The sequence below is a fragment of the Rhinolophus sinicus genome, chromosome 3, assembly GCF_057876585.1.
Source record: "Rhinolophus sinicus isolate RSI-liver-muscle chromosome 3, RSI-T2T, whole genome shotgun sequence".
NCBI lineage: Eukaryota > Metazoa > Chordata > Mammalia > Chiroptera > Rhinolophidae > Rhinolophus > Rhinolophus sinicus.
Window position 1 is genome coordinate 106643419 of NC_142503.1, and position 17512 is coordinate 106660930.

The window sequence follows — 17512 nt, forward strand, 5'->3', positions numbered from 1 at the left end:
CCGGCTTCCCTGCGGAGGTGCCCCGGGCTGCGTGTATGGCGCCCGGACTTCGTGGCACCCTCCCACTTGGATAATTGCTCAAAAAGTGTTCAAAACCTATCACCAGCAAGCCTTTTAGGGAGGATAGCGAATCCTGCTCACACACACTTTTCTCTTACATGTTACATGATACATTTCAATTTGTTAAGAGAAAATTAGGAGTTATTATAACCTAAACTTGATTCTTCACGTGTAAAATTGGGCTGGAGTAGAATATGTCTTAAATCCCTAATGGAATGGTGGTGACTCTACTTGAATGTGTTAGTGAGGAGAGTGTGCTTTATTTTCTTCATTCCCATCTTCATGCTGGTGTTACTATTTACTGTGCTTCCCCAAAAAATAAGACCTAACCGGAAAATAAGCCCTAGCATGATTTTTCAGGATGAATCCCCTGAACACAAGCCCTAATGCATCTTTTTTGAACAAACCTTAATATAAGACCCAGTCTTATTTTCGGGGAAACACAGTAGAAGGAATACTTTGAAAAACAACAACAAAAGGCTTTCCTCAATGAAGTTTTCAAAGCCTGAAACGCCTTCCATAGCCTCTGCCTGTACGTTTACAACTTACCCAAATTTGGGGTATGGTGATAGTGGTATGCATATATTAGAAAAGAAGATCTAAAATCAATGATCTGAAGTTCCCATCTTAGGATACTAGATAAAGAAAATTAAATCCAAAGTAAGCAGAAAAATAAAAATTGGACTGCTATCAATGAAATTGAAAATAGGAAACCAATAGAGGAAATCAACAAAACCAAAAGCTGGTTCTTTGAAAAGAGCAATAAAATCAGTATGCCTCTAGCCATCCTAAGAAAAAAATGAGAGATGTAAATTACTAATATCAGAAATGAAATGGTGGGCAGCCAGATGGTTCAGTTGGTTAGAGCGTGAGCTCTTAACAACAGAGTTGCCAGTTAGATTCCCATATGGGCCAGTGAGCTGGGCCCTCCATAACTAGATTGAGGGACAATGACTTGACTTGGAGCTGGTGGGTCCTGGAAAGACACACTGTTCCCCAATGTTCCCCAATATTCCCTAATAAATTTTTTTTAAAAAAGACATGAAATAGGGGCCATCACTACAGATGCCACAGACATTAAGAGGACAATAAAGAAATATTATGAACAACTCTTTGCTAACATATTTGATTACACAGATAAAATGGACCAATTCCTTGCAAGACACAATATGCCAAAACTCATAAAAAGAAACACAATTTGAACAGGCCTATATCTATTAAAGAAACTACTGAATCAATAATTAATAACCTTCCAAAACAACAAGCAATAGGCCCTGATGGGTTCACTAGTAAGTTCTAACAAACAATTTAAGGAAGAAAATATACCAATTTTCTTCAATCTCTTTTAGAAGACAGAAGCAGAGAGAATACTTCCTAACTCATTCTGAGGCTAGCCTTGTCCTAATGCTAAAACCACACAAAGACATCACAAGAAAACAACAGGCCAACATCTCTCATGAATATAAAAAAAAAAAATAAATAAATAAATAAATAAATAATAATAAAATAAAAAAACACTTTAACAAAATATTAGCAAATAGAATCCAAAAATTTAAAAAAGAATTATATACCACAGCCAAGTATTATATACCACAGCCAGGTATGCAAGGCTGGCTCAATATTCAAAAATCAACTAATGGAATCCATCCTATCAACAGGCTAAAGAAGAAAAATCACATGATCAGCAGATGTAGGCAAAGCATTTAACAATATCCAACACCTATTTTCATGATAAAAATTCTCAGCAAACTAAGAATAGAAAGGAACTTACTCAACTCGATAAAGAACATCTACAAAAAACTAGTTAACATCATACTTAATGGTGATAAACTCAAAGCTTTCCCACTAAAATCAGGAATAAGGTGAGGACGTCACCACTCTTTTCAACATCTACTGGATTCCTAGCTAATGCAGTAAGACCAGAAAAGGAAATAAAAGGTTGGGACAGAAGAAATAAAACTGTCTTTTTTCATAGGTGACATGATCATTTATGTAGAACATCCTTAAAAAATTATTGTAGTATATCCAGACAATGGAATATTATTATTCAGTGCTGAAAAGAAATGAGCTCTCTTTTCAAGCCATGAAAAAACTGAAATGCAGATTACTAACGAAATAAGCCAATCTGAAAAGTCTACATACTATATATTATGGAAAAGGCAAAACAATGGAGATTGTGAAAAGATCAGTGGTTGCTAGGGGTAAGGAGGGAGAGAGAAATGAATGGACAGAGCACAGGATTTGGGGGGCAGTGAAACTGTTTATGTAATTTATCTAGTAAACTAATATAATGGTGGATACATGTTATTATACATTTGTCTAAACCTATAGAATGTACCACTAAGAGTGAACCCTAATGTAAACTGCAGACTTCAGGTGTGTCTTAGCCTGGGCTTCTATAACAAAATACCGTAGTCTGGATGGCTTAAACAACAGACATTGGTTTCTCACAGTTCTGGACACTAGGAAGTCCAAGAACAAGGTGCTGGCAGATTCAGTTCTTGGGGAGGGCCCTCTTCCTGACTTGCAGATGGCTGCCTCCCATTGCATACTCACATGGCACCGAGAGATCATGCTCTGGTCTCTCTCTTCTTATATAAGGAAACTAATCCCATCACGGAGGCCCCACCCTCATAACCTCCTCTAATCCTAGACACCTCCCAAGTACCCCACCTCCAAATCCCATCACATTAGGGTTTCAACATATAAAATTTTGAGGGAACAGAAACATTCCATCCATAACAGGATGATTTAAAAAAATGTTCTTGGGCCAGCCTGGTGGAGCTCCGTGTTCCTATAAACCGAGGTCGCTGGTTCGATTCCCACGTGGGCCAGTGAGCTGTGCCCTATACAGCTAAGATTGTGAACAACGGCTCTCCCTGGAACTGGGCTGCCATGAGCAGCTGGAGGTTGGCATAAGCTGCCGTGAACTGACGTGGGCTGCCATGATCGGCCCACCAACGACTGGTGACCGACTGCCTCAGCCGGGGGGAGCGCAAGGTTCATAATACTAGCATGGGCCAGGGAGCTGTGTCCTACACAACTAGATTGACAAACAACAGCTTGAACCGGAGTGGGGGGGGGGGGGCGAGGCAGAGGAAAGGGGAAAAATGTTCTTGGTGTACCTACTTGCTGTATGGTAACTTCATCAAACTGGAAATTCCAACAGAAGCACATCAATACAATGGAAAAACAGGCACACACACACAAAAATGTGCACAGGTGGCACTGTTTGTTTCTTAAAACTGCTCTTTTCAAAACTTCCAAGTGTTCTGAAATCCAAATTTTAATTTGTCAGAATGTATTACCTTGAAAATTATTCTATCTTAGTGAGTTTATTTTATATTATTTCTTTCTCACACATACATACATATAATGTACTGGTGAAAACATCACTTTGTGTCTGGGCTGACAGTATGAAGTTCTGAAAAATAGTTTAAGCTTCTGTCAAAGGCTAATGATTTTTCAAAGGTGTTCGTACAAAGATACTACTTGGAAAAAAATGTACACTAATTTTGATGTGCTATTTATGACATCATACTAAAAATGATAATACCAAAAGAGAATCCTTCTTGACAATCGGAAGACTATCCTGAGAGAGATAATAAAGATGGCCAGAAATTCTTTGTTCTTGAGAACCAGACTGGAAACCTATTTTGTGAACCACCTGAAACAAAACAAACAAAACAAAACACCAACCCTTCTAGAGTCATCTTTCAAACTCAGACCCCATAAGTAGAGTTAAGAGCTAGTTATGTGGCTGTTACTGTTTTGGGCTCCTATACACTGGGGAGATCAACAGCACAAAAGTTGATAGTAAGCCATCAGCTATTGAGAAGTAAGGAATGAATGCTGTTTGGCTGTGAAATTTCAAAAGTGGCTTTGCCAGTTCCCAGAATTTCTACCTCTCCTAATAGCAGGGGAGCCTTGGTTTAAGCCAAGTTTTGGAAACTGAAGGTCAAGATCAGAATTCTCTGGCACTCCCAATATGGAGCTACCTCAGGACATAATTTTTGGAGAAGCACAGTATATCAGGTCCAATAAGAATAGCACCAATTATGTGCCCTAGATAATATATAGATTTTCATTCTGTTGAAGCCTAAATGTTAGTGTGTAGTTTGAGGGGCTAACCCAACTTTTAATGTTCTAAGTAAACCATTTAAAAATAGAACTGCGGGCGGCCGGGTGGCTCAGTTGGTTAGAGTGCCAACTCTCAACAACAAGGTTGCCAGTTCAATTCCCACATGGGGTGGTGGGCTGCGCCCCCTGCAACTAAGATTGACAACGGTGACTGGATTTGGAGCTGAGCTGCGCCCTCCACAACTAGATTGAAGGACGACGACTTGGAGCTGATGGGCCCTGGAGAAACACACTGTTCCCCAATAAAAATTAAAATAAATAAATAAATACATACATACCTACATACAGAAGTGCTTTTCTAAGAGGTTAGAGAAGGCATTTACATAATCCAGAAGCCATTTTATAAAGTGTCAATTCCACTTATTATCGTCTATCACTATCCAATAGTTTTTGGTATTTTTCTTCCCTTAAATATAAAATGCTGATAGTGAAGTTCATAGTAATACAATAATTACTTCTACAATGTATATTACTTGTGAAATTCATTTTCTCAATCTGTTATCCAGCCTAAAAATAGTAAGAAAAAATGAAAACTTACACTGAAATATTATTTGTACAATCAACTCTAATGACTGGTTCACACTAACAAAATTAGGAAAACAGTAAATCTATATAGTTTGTATAATAAATAAAATGTAAACACAAAATATTTCAATACATAAATAGAAGATTTACACATCCAAAATACAATACATATACAAAATATATCTCTAAAATTTAATGATACTACAAACTACTATATTTTTCATTATAAATTACATACATATTTCAATAGAAATATATTTGCTCTAGCATTTTAAATCTCAGAGATAACTTACATGGTGGTACTGTGGAGAATAATTTTATATACCAAGCTTTTTAATGAAAGGGTATGACTGTGATAATATGTACAATTTCTGAATTATGGCAAAAGTACTATTTTAAGGAATACAAAGATAAATACAGTGTTCCATTTCTGTATAGGCAGTTAATACTGAAAATAAATGGGAAGATAACATATTTTCAATATCCTTGAACATCAATCCTGTAGAATAGTGTAGGCCAAATTGAAGGGCTTCTATAAAGGCAAATTACATCCCATTTCATTATTTATGAAAATCACTTTAGAAGCACTCTTCCAAGGCAAAAATGTATTTTAATGTGTCTCAAAAGTTAATAAATATACTGCTTCTCAATATTTCAAAGCCTGTATGATAAATCTCCACTTTAGACACTTTAAAACATGGTCTTATATATATATACACACACACACACACACACACACACACACACACACACACACGTATATATATATAATTATATATACATATATATAATTGGAGAAACTAATAACTTAGGGATACTGGAAACCAATTGAAGACATTTATTCCCCTGCTCAAATAAAGCTTTGATGAAAAAGTTATGAAAGAAAAGGAAAAGTTATGATGATGCTGAAGAATACTTTACTAGGTGAGTGCTAAATGGGTAGGTGTTCGATATTTAATACCATATCAGTGTTTGCCTATTTTATAATTTTGGCCTGCTATGTTAATTATTTAAGGAGATGTTATTTCAGTAACTGAGTTATTTAATAAGAAGCTTTAGATAATTTTAAAGTGACTTGAGAAAATATATTCTTTCTGAAAGTTGATACGTAGTGTTTTCACTTATCTATCATTAGTTTGAGGGATTTCTGAAGTCCTTGGATAATTTTTGTTCTCCTCAAATTTGTATAATCTTTCCAATAATCAGTACACAGTGAGTTAAAATCTCTTACAATTGTACTTACTTTCAAAAAGTATTTTTTTTCTGCAGCTGATAAGGAAATAATTTTGCAAATATAAATTAATCTGCCATTAACATCTCATTCCCATATATTCCATGCCATGAGTCACTTTAACATAGCATTTTGGTTTCAAATTTTGTCTTCTAAATAAAGTCTCCGATTTGGCGAGGTGGAGGTGGGGAGTAAATATACAGTCTGATTAAAATGTTTAAACATACTAAATATATAGAGTACATAACAACTTAATTGCTACTGATACACTGATACTTATTTTCTGTTTCTTCTTTTTGGGTTCTTTGTTCTTCTCGGTGGTTAGCTGCAGTCCAAAATGTTATTTTTTTGAGTACTTGTTGCAGAAGTTTAGGAGGTAATAAAGATATTTGATTTTCTAAAATTATAGCATTTTTACCAATGCAGTCAAGGCAAGACCTGTAAGCAAAACATAACAGAATTATTAGTAGTTAAGTTATAATATAAAATATACTTAGGTAAGTATTCTTAAAAACTAAAATCATTTCATAATTTTTACATGATAATGTATTTTCCTTTGTATTGTCAGGAACATGGCAGGATATATGTTCTTTCCAGAGCACCACAATAATTGTATATTTTTATAGGATAGAGACTGTATCTGACCCACATCCAATGGAAACAGAAATTACAACTTACCATGCATAATGCTCTTTAAGTTAAAAAGATTCAGACTTAATTTCAAAGCAGGTTAGTCTGTAGCAGACCCTTTTCCACATATCCTTACAGCCCAATAACCACTCTTGTCTGAGAACTGTCTTTTTCTTCCATCACTCCATGAAGCATCTGACATCCACTCTTACATCACGTGACCGGTCCTCCTCACACCCCCTCTATCAGTGACTGCACTGGGCTGCACACTTACGTTGACCCAGGGAGCGCAGGTCTGAAGAGGAGAATGGAGCAACGATACAGAAAGAGCCCACAAGAGACCACCTGAGGTTGCCCCCTTCTGGGGGCCTAGTGTTCCTTCATTTTCTCCCTTGGATTCCGCTCAAGAACCTGTCCTTCCAAATACAATCCTTTTTTTTTTATCTTAAGCTATGTCGAAGAGGGTTTTGTGTTTTAAAACCCCCCCAAAACTTAATTGAGATAAGAACTGTTGGGAAAAGCATCTATTTCAACTGATAAACTTTAACTTAAAAAGCTAAGTAAGTCTTTTTTAAAACTTTGAAAAACAGATTAATTGGATTCTGCTGTGGTTAACCTCAGTTGTCATTTTTACAAAGATTTACACTCTAGACATTTATATCTTCTTCCATACTTTCATGAGGCCTTTTCTCTCTGCTCTGTGAAAACTCTAAATAAGCAGTAAGAGTGAAAATGTCCCACATAGATACAGAAGGGGTACGAGAAAGTGTAATGAATCTTACTTATACCTGTGTAGATTTAACTCTGCTGCTATGGAGACCCTGCAGCTCCTGTGTCCCTTCCACAATGGGGGGAGGGGAGCGTCAGACAAGGAGATGGACTCTGTCATTACCTCTCAGTCACTGATTCACCAATATTTATTAGTGCGCACTATGTACTAGTGTAGGAGTAGAAAACCCAGCATTGATAAAAACTATTTCAACCTTCAATAAGATTACAATTTAGTGGAGAAGATAAACAATTAAAAATAACGCTTTATAAATGTTGTGACTAGGAAAAATGAAATTCCCATGACAGGTGTACAGATCTACGGGAATCGGATAAGAAGAATCACCAAGATAACCTTAGCAAGCCAGGGAACGTTTCCAGATGGGAGGTCCAAGCTGAGACCAGGAGAGTCTCAACAAGTTAAATAAACCAAGGTATTCTTGATAGAGGAACCACGCCTACAAACCCTAAGAGATAAGATAAGCTTTATTACAGAAACTACAATTCAGTGGTTCAAACGTAGCTGGAAGGCAGAGTGAGAGTGAGGGCAGGGCAAGAAATGCGGCAGAGATGTAAGTGAAGGCCCTGAACACGCTGGGAAGGAATCTGCTGTTTGTCAATGGCGTGGGAACCACTGAAGGGTCATCATAATACAGAATGTGCATATGCTTTGATCCGTCAATATCCCTTCTATGAATTTCTCCTGAGGAGATATGTAAGTTTTCCAAAGGAATATACAGGGGTATTACATACATAATATTTATAATAGCCCAAAATTGTAGATATCTTAAATATATAGACTAGTAAATAAATTGTACTTCCAAGAACTAGAACACTATATAAGCATCACAAACATAAATAGAGATCTGTTACACTGAATGATTGTATATTTACATGAAAGATATCCATAATATGAGTTTTAAAAGCAGATTATAAAACAGCATGCATAATTTGACGCTTTGCACACATGTAAAGTGCTCTACAACTGTAAGGGTGATACTGTTATCGTCTATTTTGAGATTTAACCCTCTATTGTATTTGGATTTAAAATGTAATTTAGTTTAGGAGACTTAAAAACTTTTTTCTTTTCTTTGCTTCCCTCCTTAATGACTGTTTGTTTGAGGCTGTATGCACACCAGCTTTAATGACAGTGTTTACACATCGGCTGGAAGAGTCTTCTCAATATCTGCATAGATCCACCCAACCAGACTCTGGGAAGCGCCTTCTTTTCTATCTCAAATTGCCTGGAATTGCTGGATCACCTCCCCCTTTCCTTTATTCAGCCTCTTGAGTGTCAACGGCCACGTGGGAAACGTGGAGATGGCCTTTGAAGAGGAGTCCACTATCCTCCCAGACGCCTGCATTCTGAATAAACCCGCTTCTCTTTCCACCAACCTTGTCCCTGGATTATTGACTTTACCAGCAACAAGCAGCCAGACCTTAACCAGGTAACAAGACCAATATTCTCTTGGCATGCTTAAATCCACAATGCTTTTCATTTGAAAGTCTGGAAGGATACACACCAAACTCTTAACAATGCTCATTATGGGTGACAGTTCATAGGTGATATTTATTTTACCACATACTTTGTATATTGTACACCCTTTCTTTCACAAGTACATGAGATCATATAAATTCTTTGAGAAGAATCGTGTCCTATTTCATCTTTGTTTCTTCCCAGTGAGTGTTAAATGCCTTTTGACTTCAAATTTGAAATAAAATTACGCCGGCTGCACTGTGGACTAGTTGTAGTAAACAATAAATACTACTGAATTCCTGCTATATTCCGGTTTTGATGTATCAAATCATGGTCAGCATCAAAAGGGGCCGCACCCATTCACAGAAGCTCTGTTCTAGGTACAAAGGGTGATACCTAGAAGCCTGATGGTCACGCTTAATCCAGCCTCAAATATAGGCCCACCCGGTCTGTCCTTTCGCTTTCTCTCACTGCCGTATTGGGTTCATCTTCCCCATCAGTGTTCATCTTTGTGCAGGACAGGCTATTCCAAGACATGACCACTGCCGGACCAGTGACCTGGGCCAGGGCCAAAATGGGGCGATTGCTTCCTGCAAACCCCCCTCTAGACTGCCTGATCCTAATAGACGTTCCTTATGACACAGCTCAGCACCCCTCCCCTGAAATAGGCCGTTGTCTTGAGCTGGACAAGCAAGCAAAGTCATTTCCCTACCAGGTAGCATTCACCTACAGGTGCCCATGACCACCCCCCTCCCTTTAACCTGTATAAGAATGTGGTGCCTGCCAAGTGGCGCAGGGATCCCTTTCACCTTGCAGCCGCCCAAGACTGTCCCTCCTATTATGTAAGCTTTCCTTCATAAACTGTTAATTACCAGACCGGAGGGGCCTGCCTTTCTTTGGTCTTTCCCTGCCCTCTGTTTACTGAGGTACATTTTCAGTCCTGGGACCTCTCCCTGGGTCTCTGTGTACTAACTATATTCCCTCCCGAATCTATCCCTCGTGCTTTCTGGAACACCAGTGTACCTACAAACACCCCTGCTTCCTGTGAGTTTCCGCCCTAGCTTTAATTGAAATCTAAGAAAAACGGTTTTTGTGCAGCCTCCTTGAGAAAAGAATACACATTTTCCCTCATCTCCCCTGTCACAGTCGAGTGGATGTTAGGACTCTCCTGGCTCCTCGGTGCTGCCTGCAGCTATCATTCCCCTTCAGGTGTTGTTATCTATTAACCTCCGCTCATCCCCTCCCCCACCCCGCCCCACAATGAGGACTTGAGCCCAGGCTCACCAGTCTTGTCTCTGAACTGACTTTTAGCATCTGTGTGGAAAACCCTTCTTATTCTTTACGACCTCACTCAGGACAGGTTCACCTCTGAAATCTTCAACTTCCACACTCTCCTCTTGGACCATCACCCTTGCATCCTTTTCATTCTTATACTCACTAACTTACTACTCCTGTGACTCTTCCCCATTAGCCAAATAATAAGACCCCTCCAGTTTTAACTTTCTTCCCTATCCAGCCTGGTCCATATGCACTTCACCTGCTTGCCAGCAATGTCAGTCCCCCTGTCCACTGGCCTGTTACACCATCCAGGCTCAATTCCCACCCGCGTAACTTCAGTCAACCATCTCCTTTCTGCTCCCGCCACCTGGCTGCTCAGCGCTGCTGGAGAAAGTCATGTTTCTGCCCCCGTGGCCACCATATGGATCCTGTTCTAGCTCAGCTGAGCCCTCCTGACTGCTCGGCCCCGTGTTATAGATCCCAAGTCAGCATCTTCTGACAGTCGCCTCACAGCTGCTTCAAGACTCACCAGCCTTCTTCAGTTCATATCCTCACCTCTTTCTTATCAGATGCCCTCACCATCAGCCCTGCATGCAACCAAGAAATTCATCTCTCTTCATATCTATATTTCCTTCTTTTCCCACTATTTTAAAAGTATTCTTCTTCCAGGCAAAGGGCAATTCAACTACCTGTTTGCTAAAATCTGCCAATTATGTCTAGCCCAGACCTCTCTCCAAATATTCAACTATTTAATATATAGCTCCACAAGAAGTCTCGTAAGTACTTCAAGCTCAGCATGTCCAAAACAAAATTTATCATTTCTACCCCCTCCCACCTTCAAACCCACTGCCTTCTCCATATTCTGTCACCAATTCTTCCCTCCTCTTTTCCCTGGCATCCATTCAACTACCAAGCCCATTCTGCCTTCTCTATCTGTTTGCCTCCCTTCTCCAGCTCCACCGCCACTTTCTAGACCAGCCCCTGGCTTTGTTCCTGACAGCTGCAACAGTCTCTCCCAACTTTCCTAACCCAGTCTCCTATCCCTCCAGTCTCTCATCCACACTGCTGCCAGAGGAATTTTCTGACTTGTAATATGATTATCTCATTCCTCTGCTCCAAACTTTTCAGAGGAACTCCTCTACACGGGGGACAAAGCACTAGCTAACGCTCGGTTTCTGATTCCTTGTCCAATCTCATTTCTTACGACTCCCCACCTCATATTATATCCCAGGAATACTCAAGAACTCAGTTTCCAGCACACACCTTGCACTAACACCTTTGCACTGTTTCTTCAAAGCAAATTCTTATCTCAAACTCTTCTTTTTCTGCAAAGACTTCCCTAGCCTTCACAGTCTTAGCCGTGTGGATAGAGGGCCTTCTCCAGTATTCTCATATAGAATTTTCTATATTTTCTTCTTAAAGCAATTTTTATTTTTCTATTATAGCTGTTTGAATTTCTGTCTTCTATATTAATAACGATTTAAGGGAAAGGTCATGATTTTTCATTTCATAGCACAGTGCCTTCCCATGGTAGGCACTTAAATATTTTATTTCTTGATCCTTGCATATAAGAAACATGCATTCTACTTTTGCTACATTCACAGCAAAAGTTAAGTAACAATACAATGCGGTAGAAATCATTACAGTAGCAATTTCCAAACTTTGCCTGAACATTAGAATTACCCTGGGATCTTTCAAAAATTCCAAAGTCCATGCGAAAAAAATTCCAAAGTCCACCCCAGACCAGTTAAATCACAGTCTGTGGGGATGGAACACAGGCATCAATAGTTTTTGAAGTTCCCCGTGAGATTCTAACATGCAGACAAGTATAGGAAACACTGCACTAACAGAAAGAGCAGGTAAGAAGACTTTAGAAAGGTCCAGTTGGAGCTACTCCAATGGTTTTCAAGTGGTTCTAGCTGTAAAATGTCCAGAAGACATACAGCATGGCATTTTTTCTCTCTTTCTCTCACATGCCTTCTCCCATGTTATTCCTGCTGCATAAAATACCCACACTTCTTCACTGGGCAACCTCTACTTCCCTCAAATCCTTCCTCCCAATCTTGCAGGGCGAAATAGGCGCTTCTTCCCACAATCCTCCCACTAAACTTTACACATACTCCTTTTAAAGTAAGAGTATATGAACTGAGACACTATAAGTTACACCATCGATTTAATAACAGCTTTGGGGTTATGAAAAAAGAAATTCTACAAAATTAAATGTGTGTGTGTGCGTGTGCATGTGTTTATTATATTAGACACACTCTCATTTCAGAAAAGTTAAAATATGAAAAAAGTAAGGCTTAGATTCAAGGAAACCCAGTATGCTTAATATTCCCATATGAACTAAATGCAATTTCACTAAAACAAAAATACTGTATGTTTGACTATACTGTATATTTTAATTTTTAAAAATAACATTGGCGTATGGTTCACCATTACAAATTTGATTATACTCTTACGAAGATGTAAACATTTTCTTAAATTCAAGTCATAAACTACCTGAAAAATATTACAAAGCTTCCCCAAAAGGAAGAAGAAATAAATTATCATATATTAATAGCATATATACGTAAAATAATGAATTTACTTACCTGAGTAGTGAATAAGGCTGTGTTTGAAAGATCAATAAATCATTACAGTGACCCTAGTCAATGTAAAAAGGAGTTATCAAGGTTTTTGATAAAAATAACAATGCCTTAATAATTGAATATTTATATTTTGTAAATGTAAAAGAAATTATGTAAAGCAGCAAATAAATCTCTCTCTAGCTAGTGATGCATATACAATATGCATGCACAAACATGCATACACAAACATACACATCCATACACATATCTAGTATCCACCAAAACTTTAGATATGTGCTTATCATTTTATCAGTGGCCAAATTTTTACCTAACCACAGCCTATATAATCGCATATTTGAAAACCGGAAACATGTTTTTCTCTTAGAATATTGAATTCGAAATGAGAATAGTAGTGCTTTTCAAGCTTTTCTTTTTTCTGAAAGTTTATTGAGGTGACAATGGTTAGTGAAGTTATATAGGTTTCAGGTATACAGCTTTGTAATACATCGTTTATATATCACATTGTGTGTTCACCGCCCAGGGTCAGTTCTCCTTCCATCACCATATATGTGATCCTGTTTACCCTCATCTACCATCCCCCGCCCCCTGCTTTTTTGTTTTTTCAGAAGAACTTTTTTCTTCCAAATGACTCTTATTTTAAATTCTCTTTACCCCGTCTCCCTTTTCAAGGGGGTCCCGGGATTCCCTGAGAATTCTTATTTTGAAAATCACATATCCTGAAGATTTTCTGAACATGATTCTCTTTTCTAAAAGTTAATGTGGAAGAGTCAGCAGAAAATTTTTCTAACCCTTTCAAATAGGTCTTTAGAATTCAAAATTTATGATCATGATTTTAATCAGAATTCCTATCGTAATGATAAACTTTGTATCCTAAACGAAAATTTCTAGTGCCAAGAAAAAGAAGACAAAATTTGCTTTTTAATTAAATGGTTTTAATCTTTTATTAAAGCACTGAATTCTCAGTCAAAGAAGTTCTGAAACTTTCAATCTACACAACATTGGAAGCCTCTGGACTATGAAATAAACCAAATTTCCTGGAGAGAAGCCACCTTATTTCCTGGAGTTCTCTCCTTATTCACCTTAATTCAGTGTTCTCCACTCTGCAGGAACAACTCTGCAGATAACTTTATGCCTGAAGAGATGAAAGGGAGGTGGTGCCCTCTTGGTTGGACTCTGGCTTGTTCTAGCCCTTCCCTGATGACTCAGTCCTGCTATACCCAAGTGTTCTATGTAAACCAGAGCAACCAGCCCGGAACTTCTGTCTATCAGTGCAAAGGTGTCAGTGCAAGGAGGTGGCCACCCTGCTCTGAACTTCCCGAGGTACCAGGAGTGAAAGAACAACACTCTCCAATGTTACTCATTTATTCCTTTGACCTTAGCTTTAACAGACTGGTAAACTGGAATGCTTTAAATGCAAATATAAAACAGGGTGAAGCAGTGGCAAAAAGATGCATAAAATAAAAACACATTGTAAGTATTTCAAAGTAGTTTCCTCTTGGGGAAAAAGGTAGCATTGATGATGTTCCAGTTATTGTTAGGTAGCAAATTTCATGAGTACTTATTATTATACTTAGTAGTTTATATATACTTGTTTTATGTACCAAGTATTACTTACAAATACTTTAATTCAATAAAATTATAAACACCATACTATGGGGAGGCTCAAAGAGAAAAGTCATCCTTCCAAAGCTCTTCTTAGTAATTTTAATAATGAAGTTAATAGACCTATTTTGACTTGTAAACCCAAGATATCCTGAAACGCTTCACAAAAGCCACTTATTCTGAAGATTAATCATACCACAAAGTAACATTTCATGCCATTCCGTATTTTGCAATGTGAGAATATCAACAATCTTGTTCACTAGCCATGTAGGTTGTTGAATCACACAATTACTCAGAGGAAATATTTAGATAAGAAATTTTCTTACTGTATCCAAGGAAAGTAAATCATCTTTGCTCCCACCAAATACCATTATTTCATTTTCTTTTCCCAAACAGGCTGTGTGCCATAACCTGTGAAAATTATAAACAGAGTGAAAAATACTATCAAGGAAGAAACTGTATATTACATACAAATTAATTTTAAATTGCACACTCTAAAATTGAATCTATTTCAAAAGAGGTATGATTGAACGTGAACTTCTGGCATATCCTCAGAGAGTAGATTTTAAAGATTCCTCTAGAATCATTAGAGGATTAGATTCTAGAGTTCATTAAATTATATTGTTTCAATTAAGGAGATGACTTCCGATAATTCTTTCCTATTATATCCCCCAATCTTTTTCTAATCTCTTTATCTGAAATAATTTAGTCACAAAATAAAATAATTTAAAAAGGAAGTGATCAGCCACAAGTGATCTATTGTAGACAATAGACATCTGTCCCATTTTTCTTATTACTATCTGCCTCATCATTTTTAACTTTTTCTTTCCTGTTCTCTGTTCCCCATCCCATGACAAATCCAATTTGGCATTTTCTTTACATCTACATTGTCACACCATTTGTCACTGTGGGTACAGAATACATGTTCTCCCCCCCTTTTTTTTCTGACTCTAATCTCCCCCAGGTACATATAGCTGATAAATAATATTTTTCAAATATTGTTTTTAACCATGGACATTTCCTGATCAGGAAGCATCTGTGCCACTTTTCTTATCCTAATATTTATGACCAACAGCTATCTCTTTTTCCCATAAAACTTAATTCTTGCCTCTCCCCAAATGAAACCTCTACTTCGGCCAACTTCGTTTGTTTGCATCTCCTAAGAGAGAACCTCACATCTAACTCGAGGCTTTTGTTCACTCTGCTTCCTGGGCTTAGATGAGAAGCCGTTCTCTCAGGGCCTTAACGGAACAGGCTCAGACTCCCCAGGAAGTGGTCCAAATGCTTCCCAAACTGGCACTGTCACCCTCTCTGTTCAGCACCTTTCAACATGTGTGTGCTCATTCTATCATCTTCTAACTTCCATTTGAAGATAAAGCGCTGTGTATACTTCTTTAATTGTTTGGCGTATGTGTCTTTGGCTCCCTACAAAAACTGTAAGGTCCTTAAAGTAAACAATTGCCACAATGGTGTGGAACCAGTTTATCAGCTAGTTAAAGCCGACTGTATGTATCTCTATCAACTCCATGTTCAATGACAACATCACGTTGGTAGCTTGAAATTGGCCATGGTGGAAATCAGCAAGTGCTACAAATTAGGGCTTTTTGTTTTGTTTTTCCTGGAGAGCAGTGTTAACTGTTTACCAGCACACCACTGGAAGTTGGGTAATCTAATTTCATGCTTCTCCTTAAAAATGCCTAATATGGTGTTCTGCATCCAGTAGATAATAAAAAACCTTTTGATTAACAAGAACAAACACAAGATGCCAGCATAATTTATTCAGTGATTAAATGAACAAATTATTTCACAAAGGAGTACAGCATCTAATGTTCTTTTGGAAATGGTCTGATAGCTCATATCCATCTCCAGTTTCACATTATTTACCAAGAATACCTTAAAGGTTTTAAAAAGTTCAATATTTCCGGGTGCTCTAACTCTCAGAAAAAGGTACATATAAATTTCTCAATTTCAAAAGACAAGGTGAGGGTTTTACAAAGTCATTGCCTTGACTCTGAGAGTGCTTTGATTACTGTTCTTAATAGACCAAATTGCTGAAGCAACGGATTCCCCAAACAATTACATATTATTACTTATTTCATTACCACATAACTTATTTTTAGTACATTAATCCGTTTTACTTAACTTCCACAAGTGCAAACAGGGGGATCATGCACAATTTGTTAAATCAAATGCTTTCCTCAAACAATCATAACATATTCAACAGCAAATGCACTTGGGACCCAGGATAGAACTGAGTCAACTAGACATTTTATTTGGTAACTAATTCTGCCCAATTCTCCAACTTGTACGTTAAACCATAAATTGACATCAATCTTTGGCAACCTCCAGATTATGGTGTGGGGTTGGAGATGGGTATTGGAAGAGGGATTGGGTAAAGGAGATAGAATATGATGAGTATCTTCACATATAGGAAGGAACAGCTTTAACTTCCTGCAAAGGAAGTCACGTGTAACCTTGGCAATACTCATGGGATACAGCAGTACCTAACGCTCTACAGACCAACACCTTATGGGACATCTTTTACAGACATGTCAGAAAGGGTCCTGCTGACAGCCACCTATACAGAAAATCAGATATGGCTATATAGATGGCTTTTCAACCAAGCATAATGTTATCTAAGGTGAGACCTGGAGAAGAAAGTCCTACACTGTAAAACAGTGGTTCTCAACTAGGGGTGATTTGGCCTCCAAGGGGACATTTAACAGTATCTGGAGATGTTTTTGATTGTCACAACTCCAAGTGCGTGTGGGGTGGGGGGTAGGAAGTGGCATCTAGAGGGTAAAGGCCAGAGATGTTGCTAAACATCCCACAATGCACAGGTCATCCCTTACAATAAGTAATTTGCTCCAAAATGTCAATAGGGCTAACGTTGAGAAACCTGCTCTAGAATTACGAGAATTGGGCAGCTTACATTTCAAATTATAACTTGGAAAAGTTTGCACAGAATACATTTAGATGTTAAGTAAATTCTCACTTTCATAAAAATTAGTACATATACACATATATATGTTCTCCTTACACTAAACTGTATCCCACCTGTTCTCCTCCTCACCTCATACCTGAAGATAGATCTGCCTCTGTCTTATCTGCCTTAGGGAAACTCTGGCCTGGACTTCCTCTTCGAAGAACACTGGAAAGCCTTTCCTGCCTTGACTTTGGTGACATCTAGCTCGCAACCTGATGTTTCTT

The 17512-nt window shown here is 38.0% G+C and overlaps 1 protein-coding gene across 4 annotated transcripts in view; it reads right to left on the reverse strand.

The window, feature by feature from the left end:
• Nucleotides 1-5548: 5548 nt before the first annotated feature.
• KLHDC1 (kelch domain containing 1) overlaps nt 5549-17512 on the reverse strand; it is a 49674-nt gene continuing 37710 nt past the window's right edge. For 2 of the 4 annotated variants that reach the window (XM_088796861.1, XM_088796862.1), the window contains 3 exons: nt 14629-14713; nt 12704-12756; nt 6076-6394 (listed from right to left, as the gene is read on the reverse strand). In XM_088796861.1, the coding sequence (XP_088652987.1) occupies nt 6208-6394; nt 12704-12756; nt 14629-14713 (325 nt within the window). In that variant the 3' untranslated portion in view covers nt 6076-6207. Of the gene's footprint in view, nt 6395-12703; nt 12757-14628; nt 14714-17512 lie in introns of all 4 variants that reach the window. The other 2 variants (XM_019736009.3, XM_074328203.2) reach the window with 2 other exon arrangements.